Source organism: Thamnophis elegans, chromosome 5 (assembly GCF_009769535.1).
Source record: "Thamnophis elegans isolate rThaEle1 chromosome 5, rThaEle1.pri, whole genome shotgun sequence".
In the NCBI taxonomy this organism is placed as follows: domain Eukaryota; kingdom Metazoa; phylum Chordata; class Lepidosauria; order Squamata; family Colubridae; genus Thamnophis; species Thamnophis elegans.
Window position 1 is genome coordinate 95035081 of NC_045545.1, and position 13433 is coordinate 95048513.

The 13433-nt window shown below is 45.0% G+C and overlaps 1 protein-coding gene across 1 annotated transcript in view; it reads right to left on the reverse strand.

Annotated features, from left to right (window-relative positions):
• TCEA2 (transcription elongation factor A2) overlaps positions 1-10864 on the reverse strand; it is a 28061-nt gene extending 17197 nt beyond the window's left edge. The window contains exons 1-4 of the mRNA XM_032217246.1: positions 10668-10864; positions 8265-8327; positions 5801-5906; positions 1663-1750 (exon numbers count right to left, since the gene is read on the reverse strand). Of these exons, the coding sequence (XP_032073137.1) occupies positions 1663-1750; positions 5801-5906; positions 8265-8327; positions 10668-10739 (329 nt within the window). The 5' untranslated portion in view covers positions 10740-10864. The remainder of the gene's footprint in view (positions 1-1662; positions 1751-5800; positions 5907-8264; positions 8328-10667) is intronic.
• Positions 10865-13433: the final 2569 nt, after the last annotated feature.

Genomic DNA, 13433 nt, shown 5'->3' on the forward strand with positions numbered 1-13433 from the left:
TCAGAACTGAAGGAACCTCTTGGATGAGAAGTGAAATGAATTCAAGGAAGAACAAAGAAAGTCCAGTTGCTTTTTGAAAAAGCACCTTTGGATCAATAAAAAAAAATCATTCATAATACCCAAACTGCACAATGGATCGTGTTTCTCTGTATTATTGAATATTTGCCATAGCGAGATGTGGTTCGATGGTAAATTGAATTGAATTGAATACTTTATTTGGTGATCATGCACACAAGGAATTTGTCTCCAATGCAGACGCTCATAGTGTTCATGCAAAGCAACAGAATAATGACAATCATCATCATAATCATACCAATAAGAGGGGAGAGTAAGAAAGATAATAAGCATAAATAATAGTAATACTACATGGACATTAGACAGCACTGTGGGAATTCGATGTTCAGCAGAGTAACGGCCCAACCAACTCTCTAAACAATCACTTATGAGGTGTTCAGATTATGTAGAATCATTTTAAGGTTAAATATCTGTGTGTTTCTATCCAGAAAATGCTTCAATCATGTTCTAGGGAAAATTAGGATTACTCCAAGGCCACTGAATGGGAATCCCAAACTCGCAATTTGAGTGGTTTTGACACACGCGGAATCGGGGGGATAATCCTACGAAGGAATTTGGAATAAGGGTACATTGGTACAGCTGGAGCCAAGATATTGTATGGTTTAGGGCAGGTGGCATGGCCAGTAATTTTTTTTAATCACTGGCCAAAGGATAAAAGGATCCTTATCCACTTATGTCGCAGGGTGATGCTACTTAAGTCAAAATAAATTGTATGTACATAAACAGAAGGTTGGGTTAATAAAGAAAGAAAACTACAAATGAAAGAAAAGCAACAAAATGAGAAATGCCCTTTATTAATAAAAGGAGGAGTGTGAGAAAGACAGGAGAAATGAAAGCCAATCAAATAATAAATAAGAATAAAAAGAAATGCACAAAGTCCACTGAGTTTTGCAGGTGTTTATTATTATTTTTCCACTTTATAACTGTAAGGTTCAGAAAAAGGACATTATAACCTGTTTGTCAAAATGGAGTCATCATCGCTTCTTGAGAATCTTTGTCAGTAGAGAAGTAATATTTCCCCAATTCAATTAAGCCAAGTAGGGAAGCCATATTGATTATTAATAATAACAGGCATCTGGCTAGAAACTGGGAAGGTGTGTGTTCTATTCCTACCTTAGTCATGAAAGCTGCTGAGTGACTTTGGGCCAATCACTAGGAAGCAGTAAGTTCTAGTTCAGCCTTAGGAATGAAGGCTGCTGGGTGACTTTGTGCTGAACACCAAAAGATTGGGAGTTCTAGACCTACATTAGAAATGAAAGCTTCTGGGTGACTTCGGGCCAATCCCCAGGAGGTTGGAAATTCTAGTCCCATGTTAGACATGAAAGCTGTTGGGTGACTTTGGGCCAATCCCCAGGAGGTTGTGAGTTCTAGTCCCGCTTTAGATGTGAAAACTATAGGATGACTTTGGGCCAATCCCCAGGAGATTGGGAGTTCTAGTTCCATGTTAGCCATAAAAGCGCGCTCTCTCTCTCTCCCTCCCTCCCTCCCTCCCCAAATAATAAAGGTGGGATATGAATTAAATAAGCATTTGAAAGAAAACTTGGGTGGGCAACCAGTACAATACCACTATCTCTGGCTAAGGATTACCTTTGGTCTCGTGAATCCCCGGTTTCTTTTGAAGAAGAGGCTGCCAGAGAACTCTTCTTCTTCTCATCTCTCTTATCTTCGGAAGCATCTGGACAGAGTTAAGGAGGAAGAAGGACAAGCAGTAAAGAATGAAGTCGCCATAAGGAAGCCATGGGTCGCGTGCCTCGAAGTGGGGTTCTAGGACGGCTCGTTCCTTGGTCATAGGGTCTTCTTCTGAGGCAGTTGGCCCCCAAAGCAGTAGATGAACAGCATGGTCCATGTTTCTAGGTTTGTTTAACACCTGAGGAAGCTTAGAAGAACATCTGTCATGACATGGACAACGATGGAGAGAGGATGCTATTTTTTTGGCAATTAAAAGAACACGCAACAAACCAGCTTTTGCCAGGAAAATAATCCAGTTCTAGCTACATCATTTTACTGGAAATTGTTGTTACTTCTCAAAAGAGATCTAGCTGGGGAAAATTCAGGGTCAGGGCTGGGTTCCTACATATTTATCCTGTCTTCTGTTTGGACCTGAAGCTGTTCATGTTTGATTGTTTTGACTTTTGGAAGGTGCATAATTTTTAGTGGGTTTGGGGTTTTTTTGACCCGCGGCGTTCAACAAAAATTTAACTCTAAATTTAATCTGGAAGTAAAATTGTTGGTAATAAGTCATTATCAAGATAGCAGCCATGAATCTCAGTATTAGTAGTCCTCTACTTACAACTGTTCATTTAGTGACCGGCCAAAGTTGCAGCGGCATTGAAAAAAATGTGACTTTGGACCGTTTTTCAAAGTTACGACCTGTTGCAGCACCCCCATGGTCACACGATCAAAAATCAGAGGCTTGGCAAGTGTTTCATATTTATGACGGTTGCGGTGTCCCGGGGTCATCATGTGATCCGCTTTTGTGAACCTTCTGACAAGCAAAGGCAATGAGGAAGCCAGGTTCACTTAACAAATGCAATGATTCACTTAACAACCGTGGAAAGAAAAGTGGCCAAATGGGGCAAACTCACTTAACAAATGTTTCACTTAGCAACATAAATTTTGGGCTCAACTGTGGTCATAACTCGAAAACTACCTGTATTCATGGATTTAGTACAAAGAAAGTAGTAGAATTAGGAATTCATCAAGGTTCGTTAGGATTGGGGCATTCTGGGAGTTTACAGCAATGTACAATACAATACCATATAATACAATAGCAGAGTTGGAAGGGACCTCGGAGGTCTTCTAGTCCAACCCCCTGCCTAGGCAGGAAACCCTATACCATTCCAGACAAATGGCTATCCAACATCTTCTTAAAGACTCCCAGTGTTGGGGCATTCACAACTTCTGGAGGCAACTTCTGTTCCACTGATTAATTGTTCTCACTGCCAGAAAATTTCTCCTAAATTGCTTCTCTCCTTGATTAGTTTCCACCCATTGCTTCTTGTTCTACCCTCAGGTGACTTGGAGAATAGTTTGACTCCCTCTTCTTTGTGGCAACCCCTGAGATATTGGAAGACTGCTATCATGTCTCCCCTAGTCCTTCTTTTCATTCAACTAGACGTACCCAGTTCCTGCAGCCGTTCTTCATATGTTTTAGCCTCCAGTCCCCTAATCGTCTTTGTTGCTCTTCTCTGCACTCTTTCTAGAGTCTCCACATCTTTTCTACATCGTGGCGACCAAAACTGGATGCCGTATTCCAAGCGTGGCCTTACCAAGGCCTTATAAAGTGGTATTAACTCTTCACGTGATCTTGATTCTCTCCCTCTGTTGATGCAGCCTAGAACTGTGTTGGCTTTTTTGGCAGCTGCTGCACACGGCTGGCTCCTATTTAAATGGTTGTCCACTAGGACTCCAAGGTCCCTCTCAGAGTTGCTACCGTTGAGCAAGGTACCTCCTATACTGTACCTGTTTTTCTTGCCTAAATGTAGAACCTTACTCTTGTTTCTCAACCTTGGCAACTTTCAGATGAGTGGGACTTCAATTCCCAGAATTCACTAGCCAATCCTGCCCTAATGGTTGCTGGGAGGAGGTGGGTGGGATTCTGGAAGTTGTAGTTCCAGACATGTGAAAGTTGCCAAGGCTGAGAAAAACTGGTTTAATGGGTAGGAGGGACTTGCCCTAATAGTTCTAGCAGTTAAAAGTGGGCTGGCAGGAAGTCTCTACCTTTAGACTTGCAAGATCCTGTTAAAGTAGCCTTCCAATAAAGCAGATTTAGTTCCTCTGGTCCCATTTTCCTATCTTAGTTTAATCAGGAAGGCTGACAAAGCTTGATAAAAATACAATTACCTACTATGTTTCCCTGAAAATAAGACAGGATCCTATTTTCTTTTTACCCCCGAAATAAGATTTGGCCTTATTTTCGGAGAGGTCTTATTATTTTTGCAGTGCAGGAGGTGGAGAGCGTGGTCACCTCATGGCTGCTGCTGTGTTGCAATATTTTTAGGGAGGGCTTATTTTAATGCATGCGCTCAAAAGCCCTGATTGTGTTTATTATCCGGGGAGGTCTTATTTTCGGGGAAAACAGGGTAGAAGTCATGATATATTTATTTATTTATTTATTTATTTATTTGTCTTGTATGCCGCCCACTCCCGGAGGACTCCGGGCGGCTCACAAAAGACAAGGGAAAGGGGGGAACGATACAAAGACAACATATTAAAAACAAAACCAACATTCACAATTTCCGTGGAGGTAGATGCTTCTCAGCTCCCCCCAGCCTGCCGGAACAGCCAGGACTTGGTGGCTTTGCGGAAGGCCGGGAGGGTAGTAAGGGTCCGGATCTCAACAGGGAGCTCGTTCCAGAGGGCCGGAGCTGCAACAGAGAAGGCTCTCCCCCGGGGAGTCGCCAGCCGACATTGGCTGGCAGATGGAATCCGGAGGAGACCCAACCTGTGCGATCTAATTGGTCTGAGACAGGTAATCGGCAGGAGGCGGTCTCTCAGGTACCCAGGTCCGATGCCATGTAGGGCTTTATAGGTAGCGACCAGCACCTTGAAGCGGATTCGGAGACTAATAGGTAGCCAGTGCAGCTCGCGGAGGATAGGTGTAACGTGGGTGTACCTTGGTGCACCCACAATCGCTCGCGCGGCTGCATTCTGGACTAATTGGAGTCTTCGAACACTCTTCAAGGGCAGCCCCATGTAGAGCACAAGTCATAGTCATAGTCAAGGCTATGGTTTTCCCAGTTGCAATGTATGGCTATGAAAGTTGGACCACAAGAAAGGCTGAGAGCCAAAGAATGGAGGCCTTTGAACTCTGGTGCTGGAGAAGATGCCTGTGAGTCCCTTGGACTGCAAGGCCATCCAACCGGTCAGTCCTAGAGGAGATCCACCCTGACTGCTCTTTAGAAGGCCGGATCCTGAACAGGAAACTCAAGTACTTTGGCCACCTAAGGAGAAGGAAGGACCCCCTGGAGAAGAGCCTCATGCTGGGAACAATGAAGGGCAAAAAAAGAAGGGGACGACAGAGAAGGAGGTGGCTGGATGGAGTCACCGAAGCAGTAGGCGTGGGCTTAAATAGACTCCAGAGGATGGGAGAGGACAGGAAGGCCTGGAGGAACATGGTCCATGGGCTTTCAATGGATCGGACACAACTTCACAACTAACAACAAGAACCCATGGTGTGATAAAACCTCTACAGATAGTCCTAGAGCAGTGTTTCTCAACCTTGGCAACTTGAAGATGTCCGGACTTCAACTCCCAGAATTCTGGAGTTGAAGTCCGGACATCTTCAAGTTGCCAAGGTTGAGAAACACTGTCCTAGAGTCACAACCACAACTGAGCCCAACATTTATGCTGCTAGGTGAAACATTTGTTAAGTGAGTTTGCTCCATTTTGCGGCTTTGCTTGCCACAGTGGTTAAGTGAACCGCTGCATTTGTTAAGTGAGTAACATGGCTGTTAAGTGAATCTGGCTTCCCCACTGACTCTGCTTGTAGGGGGTCGCAAAAGCAGATCACGTGACCCAGATCAATGCCGCTGTGACTTTGAACGGTCACTAAATAAACTGCTCCCTAAGTTGAGGACTACCTGTACAGGGAAAGGGATGCAATTCCAGCCTTCGCATTCTGCACCAGCATGATGTTGCTCAAAACCAAAAGGAGGTGTATCTTGATTTATTCTGCAACGTGTTTTTTATTATTTGACTTACCTACAACATGCCTATTTCTTACCTAGGAGTTTCTTCCAAGCCTTGATAAGCGACTTGGCGAGTGCAATTACATCTTCATCTGTGCTTTGCTTCCGAAGGGCGTTCACAGACATCCCGATTCGGGTAGACTGCAAAATATTAAACGGAGAAGCGATTGGCCCCCAAACTAGCAAGGTTTCTGTCAGGCCTGAGGCCATATTTCTCTTGGATCTTTGGCCTGCCGCACTTTCTATTATTCTACTATGCCTTTTTCTATTGTGGGAAAATGGGAGGAGGGATTGTAAGGCGTTAAGATGCTATGTAGCCAAAACAAAACTCTTTCTAGAAAGCCAAGGTCATCCTTTGTCTTGGCACCTCTGCACCTGACCGGAACTGGATGGGTGGAAACTGCCAAAATGGCAGTGGGAGGATGGACCATGTGATGGACTTGTGGATGTGGGGGCAAGGTCTTGATTTTCAACTGGGTGGGGAAAACCGGGAAGCTTTCAGATTCGGGTTTTCCCAGATGTGCCAACATGGCTCTCTTAATAAATTGGAACTTTGAGGAATCTTTTGCCTTGGACTCTGATTTAATTTTGGATGCTATTTGGAACCCTGACAGTTTCAATGAAGATTAAATTCTTCAAGCCAAGGGAAGACTGCCCAAACTGTAAGTTAAGGTTAAGCCATAGGCTATTTTTCTAGATGGCAGTATCTTTCTATCGATCTCTACCTCAATGACTCTGTGTGTGTGCATGTGTGAATGTTCCAGCATAACTCTGGAATGCCTCGAGCAATTTTAAGCAAGCTTAGTACACAGACGACTTACTCTTTGAAGAAAAATACTATTGGGGTAAGACACCCCTAGCACCCCTCGGGGTGTGTGTTCTGTTAAGATACAGCCTGTTGTGCCTTAAAATGGCTTCTACTGTACTGCTGTAAAATGATTTCTACTGTACAGCACAGAAGCCATGGTAACGGCTTCACAGTTCTCCACAAGGAGGCTCGCTCTGGTAAGGGGGGAAATCCAACACTAGAAATTACGTTTGGTCCAGACATTTCCACCTATAAATAAATACCGGGTGACTTATGATCTTTTTTCAACTTACATCCATTGCAACATCTCCATGGTCACGTGATCAAAATTGGGATGCTTGACAACTGGTTCATACTTATGACCGTTGCAGCATCTCAGGGTCATGTGATTCCTTTTTGCAACTTTCAGACCAGCAAAGCCCATGGGAAAGTCAGATTCACTTAACAACCAGATTACTAACTTATCAACTGCAGTGATTCACTTAACGACTGTGGCAAGAAAGGTCATAAAATGGGGCAAAACTCATTTAACAAATTCTCACTTAGCCACATACATTCTGGGATCAATTGTGGTCATAAGTCGAGGACATAGAAAGAGTAGTGGAAACCTGAAACCAACTTCCAGTGGAGGTAATGAATCAAACATAATTAACTAAGTTTAAATATCTTGGGATAAATACATGTCCATCATCTAACCAAAAATAAAATTAAAAATTAAAAAAAAAAACTCAAAGGTGGTGGAGTATTAGGCAGCCTTCTGCCATCATTTTTCCTTGTTTCCATGTTTGTATTTGGCAATCTGCACTAATCTCACAAAGCAACAACTTTACAACTCTTTACTTTATAAATCGTATCCTGGATTTAATTTTCCTGGCATGGGACACCAAATCACAATTGTTTTCCCAGATGTGCCAACATGGCTCTCTTAATAAATTGGAAACGGGTTTTGAAGCGTATTGATATTAGATAGTGGAGCGAGGTATTTAGGTAAACTTAGGTAAAGCACAGGAAATGGACAGACAGTACAGGTAGTCCTCAACTTACAATAGTTCACTTAGTGACCATTCGAAGTTACAATGGTACTGAAAAAAGTGACATGACCATTTTTCATACCACTGCAGCCTCCATCTGGTTACGTGATTTATATTCAGATGCTTGACAACTGACTCACATTTATGACGGTTGCAGTGTCCCAGAGTCACGTGATTCCCTTTTTGCGACCTTCTGACAAGCAAAGTCAAATGGAGAAAGCAGATTCACTCAACAACCGTGTTGCTAATTTAACAACTGCAGTGATTCACTTAACAAATGTGGCGAGAAAAGTTGTAAAATAAGGCCAAACTCACTTAACAAATTTCTCACTCAGCAAATGCGGCGAGGCCCAAAGCATAAATTTTGGGCTCAATTGTGGTCATAACTCGAGGACTATCTGTATAGGTCTTCATTTATGATCAAGTATTAATCTTTTCCAAAGTATAATACATTAAGACAGCTAGAGCAGTGTTTCTCAACCTTGGCGACTTTAAGTCCTGTGGACTTCAACTCCCAGAATCCCCCAGCCAGCTCTCGCTGGCTGGGGAATTCTGGGAGTTGAAGTCCACAGGACTTAAAGTCGCCAAGGTTGAGAAACACTGCTCTAGAGAAATTGAGAATACATTTGAAGTCAAGAGATAGTCAACATTATGGTTTACCTGTAGTAAATGCAGGGTTATCGGCATACTTTTCAGTTCCTTCAGCAAGTCCATTGCCCCTTCCTCAAAAATAAAAAGAAATTCCACAAGTTAAGAGACATCCAATAACAAATTGTTCAATCGTTTTGATGAGGCGACGTAAACGTAGAAAAGGGGCTCATATTCAGAAGTCTAAGCAGAATTAGAGGGCCATTGCCAATCAAACAGAGAGGGGGATACAGTATAGGAATGGAAAAAGTCAGTTCGGTCAAAATATACCAAATATCAATGGAAATATTATTATATGAAACAAAAGAAAAATCCAACTGTGGTTGCCTAACTTAACCTTTCAAATTAGTACGAGGTTGTACAAGGACTTTTTATCAATGGGGTCACTTGTGCTCTCCAAGCTTGGTTATTTGCTTGCAGACGTTTCATTACCCAACTAGGTAATATCATCAGTGCTAATAAGGAGTGGTGTTTGCTCTCTTTTTATATACTAGTGGCTTGCCCTGTGAGTGTTGGTGGTTCCTTAAAAACAGCTCAGAAGTAGCCCTTGACTTACAGCCATTTTTTTAGCGACGGTTCCAAGTTAACAACAGCGCTAGAAAACGTGACTTATGGCCAGTCCTCACACTTGCGACCATCACAGCATCCCCAAAGTCATGTGAACAAAACTCGGGGGCTTGGTCATATCGTTGCCGTTTGTGACCTTCCCAGTTGGCTTTTGGGAAGCAAAATTGAGGGGGGGGGAGGAACCCAATTTTGATTCACTTTGCAACAGCAGTGATTCATTTACCAACTGTAGCCAAAAAAAAGGTCATAAAATCAGGTGCAATTATTTCACAACCTCCTCACTTCACAATTCTGGTCCCAATTATGATTATAAATCAATACTACCTGTATTTTTTTTTTGTGATTTCCCCCCGCACCCCCCAATGAATCTTACAGCCCTTGTTTTTTCTGGCAGTCTCCGATCCAAATATTAGCCAGCCCTGTTTCTCTTCTGAGACCAGCCAAAATTGGCTAGGCATGGCTATCTATTGTAGATTTTTGGGAAAGTTACACTAAATTGCCAAAAGTATTCGCTCACCCATCCACATAATCAGAAGCAGTTGTCAATATATTGTATGTCCTCCCACCAGAGAAATAAAATAAAGGTAGTTCTCGACTTACAAGAGTTTGTTCAGTGACCGTTTGAAGTTACAACAGCCCTGAAAAAAGGGACTTGTGACCATTTTTCACACTTATGACCGTTGCAGCATCCAAAGGCTGCACGTAATTTACTTTCGGATGCTTGGCAACTGGTTCGTATTTATGATACGGTTGCAGTGTCCCAAGGCTACGAGATCCCCTTTTGCGGCCTTCTGACAAGCAAAGTCAATGGGGAAGCCGGATTCACTTAACAGCCAGGTTACTAATTTATCAACTGCAGCGACTCACTTAACAGCTGGGGCAAGGAAGGTCGTAAAATGGAGCAAAGCTCACTTAAGGACCCAGATTGTTGGGGGCAAGATGCTGACTGTAAGCCGCTCAGAGAAGGCTGCAAAGCAGAGTGAAGCGGTATATAAGCCTTAAATGCTACTGCTAACAAATTTCTCACTTAGCAACATAAAAGTTTGGGCTCAACTGTGGTCGTTAAGTCGAGGACTACCTGTACAAAGATGTCATTAGCAGCTTGAGGAAGCCTCTCTCTTTGCTTTCAAGCAGGTGGCAACCCCGGGTCAAGTTCGGATTGGCTCAAAAACAATGAAGCTGGATCTGATGGGCTTGCTCTTTGGATGGGAGACCACCAGGAAATCCCAGCCAAAATGTCAAAAACCTCCGGGGGGGGGGAACAGTTTTTTAAAGACAAGCATCATCCCCTGGGAATCGAGATCAACTCAAAGGAATCTGGAAACAAGCAAATAAATGAGCAGGCAGGATTCCCAACACGGCCCATTCTTTCCCTTAAAGCGCCCTATGGATTCACACACACCCATAAAAATAAAAAAAAAAGGACGCGGGCGGGCGCGAGGAGCAACATTCGGACGGTGAAGGCGGGCAGCCAAGGCTGCGGCGAGCAGGGAGGAGGGCGTGGCTTCAAAGGGGCGGGCGAAGCGCTAAAGCAGTGGGCGGGGCCACGGGCGCTTCACGGCAAGAGCGAGGGCGTGGCCAACGGTTAAAGTATTTAAATAGCGGCGGGGAGGCGGGGCCAAGAGGCCGTCCTGGGCGGGGCCCGTTCTCCAGGCGATGCGGCGCGGGCGTTGCCATGGCAGCGGCGAGGATGGACTGGGGGGTTTTCCTCTGGAGAAACTGGAGACGGCCAAGCAACGGGAGTTGTCGGAGGAGGCGGCAGTGGTGCAGGGCGGGCCTCCGGACGGGTTCCTCCGCGGGCCGGGAAGGCGGCGGCGGCGGCGGGTGGCGGCGGTGCCCCCCACTCACCACGCTCTTCTTGGCGACCATCTTGTCGAGCCGCTTGGCGATGCGCAGGACCTCCTCCTCCTCCCCGCCCATGGCGCCGGCTCTCCGCTCCGCGCTCTGGCCCCGGGGAGGAGGGAGGGAGGCAGGCGAGGAAGCTCCGTCCCCGGGACGCTGCCGGCTGAGCCGCGGCGGAGAGGCGGGCGAGCTTGCCTTCGGTGACCACGGCAACGCCTCTTCCGTTTTGGGCGCCCGCCCAAGGCATGCTGGGAAACGGAGTTCGGCTCCCCTGCAGGCGCCCCGCCCCTCCCAGAGCGCCGCGCGCGCCGCACCTGTTTCTCTCGCTTCGCAAAGCCTTTCGGGAACTGCAGTCCCGCTGGGGAGGCGGTTTAGGCTTAGACATTGAGGAACGGACTCCGAATCCCAGCATTCTCGGCGGCTTCTGCGGGCGGGAGTATTTGTTAGTCAGGTCTTTCTCTTGCGACCACCCCCACCCCCTTTTAGATTTTTGCAGAACGGACCGTTAACAGCCGTTAGCTTGGCCTGCAAAAGAGTCTGTGGGCCTTTCGTTCCGCCTATGGGTTAAGATCCCAAGGTGGGCGTGAGTTCTAATCCTGCCAGTTGGGTCTCTCTCAGGTCCGAGAAGAAGATTGGTGATGGATTATATATGCCGTCCAGTCACCATTGCCTGGTACAGCTAGTCCTCGACCTATGGCTGCAGCTGAGCCCAGCATTTCTGTTGCTAAATGAGACATTAAGTGAATCTTGCCCCATTTTACCATCTGCCTTGTCAAGGCGGTAACTTGGCTTGTCAGAAGCTTTTTCAAAAGGGGGTCACATGACCTTGGGACAGTGGCCGTCATAAATATGAGTCAGTTGCCAAGCATCTGATTTTTGATCATGTGATTCTGCAATGGTTGTAACTGGAAGAGGGTCACGCGTCACTTTTTCCAATGCTGCTGTAACTTGGAATGGCCACTAAAGGAATGTCGAAGGCTACCTGTACACAGATTTCCTAACCTGGCCCTTCAAATCTTCCAAGGGTCCACCCGTCACCATGGCAACTGAGTTTATCCACCTGGCTCCTGGTCATCCTCTTCTTTTTCGTTGCAACTTTCCAGCATTTCAGCCTTCTCCAGAACTGGATCTTGTCCAGAGTTAGGATAAGGAGGGAATTCCAGAGACCAAGAAAACGGCAAAAAATGTCACAAATTGTGGGCATGTAACCACAGGATTCTGCAAATGTTGATGGGAATGGTTGGACCCCACCACTGTTTGACCTAGAAGCAAACTCCTTGTCCCGACAAAAAAAAACCCTTTATTAATTGACTGTGAATTCTGCTCATTCACCTCCAGCAAAGTCTTTCAAGGGAGGATTTACAGTCAGAGACCTTCTCTGGTTTGGAGAGTTGCCAGGCCGATATCTGCAAAATTTGGCAAGGAGTCTCGGAGCGTCGTGAACCAATGAAGCGAACTAATGGTCTCCTGCAAACTCCACTCAACTGTCGCTCCTCTTTTTTTTTTTTTTTTTAAAGATTTTATTGGTAAAAAGAAAATACAACATCCATAACTTGTAACAAACAATACAACTACATTTCGAGATATTCCCATACTATCAAATCATTATAAACATCAAAGGTTAGGTATCTTTCCCTCCCTCTTTTCTTCCCTCCCCCCCTTACTTCCTTCTCCCCTGCCTTCCCTCCTTTCTTTTCTCCTTTCCTCCTTTCCTTCCCCCTCCTTTCTCTCCCTCGGTCCCTCCCTCCTTCTAACATACCTTTCCTCCTTCCCTGCCTCTTTCCCTCCTCCTTCCTTTTCTCTTAATCTCCCTCCTTTCCTCCCTCCTTCCTTCCTTCCTTTCAACTCTCCTTCTCTCTTTCTTTCCCTCCCTCTTTCCCTCTTTACTACCCTCTTCTCTTCCCTCCCTCCTTCCTTCCCCAGTTTTTTCTCTTTCTTCTCTCCTTTCTTCCCACCTTCTTTCCCTTCTCTGCTTTCTCTTCCTCCTCTTTATCCTTCCCCCCTTCTTCTGCCTTTCCTATTCCTCTCCTTTCTCCTCTCCATCCTGACTTCCCTACTGTCCTCCCTCCCTCCCTTCTAACCTTTGTTACATTTGCATATTTTCCTCTGCTGAGGACAACCTGGTTCTCTTTCCCTTTCCTTGCTTGAAGAGGCAAGGATTATAAGTCCTCTCGCCTCATCTAAAATGAAGTTTGATCGCTAGTTTCATGCAGGTAATTATAGCGAATTTCCTATCAGCTTTTTAAAGTTTTCCCAACATTGTAGCGTAACAAAATTGCTCGACGGTGGGTTCTCTCCCCTGATACATTTCTCCTTTCGTTTATCTCTCAGTTGTTGTATATTGTTCACTTGAGTTATTGGTTTAATCGTATTAGGTTAGTCAGCTATCTCTTTTTATGTCTAGGTCTTCACTGACTCATCAAGCCATTTGTATAGCTTCTCCCAGACTGTATAAAAGTCTGTGTCTTCTTTGTCATTAATTCGCATCGTCAGTCTGTTCATTTCTGCTAGTTCTAGAATTTTATTCATCACCATAGTGTTGGTGGGGGCATTTTCACTCTTCCAGCACTGTGCGTAAACAATCCTTGACGCTGTCAGAATATGGACTAGGAGGTATTGGTCAGATTTGCAAATTTTTTGATCTATTATCCCTAATAAGAAAGTTTCCGGCTTAAGACATAGTTTAGTTGATAAGATTCCATTCAGCCATCCTAGTATTTGCTTCCAATATGCTTTGGCTACCGGACACGTCCACCACATATGGTAGTACGT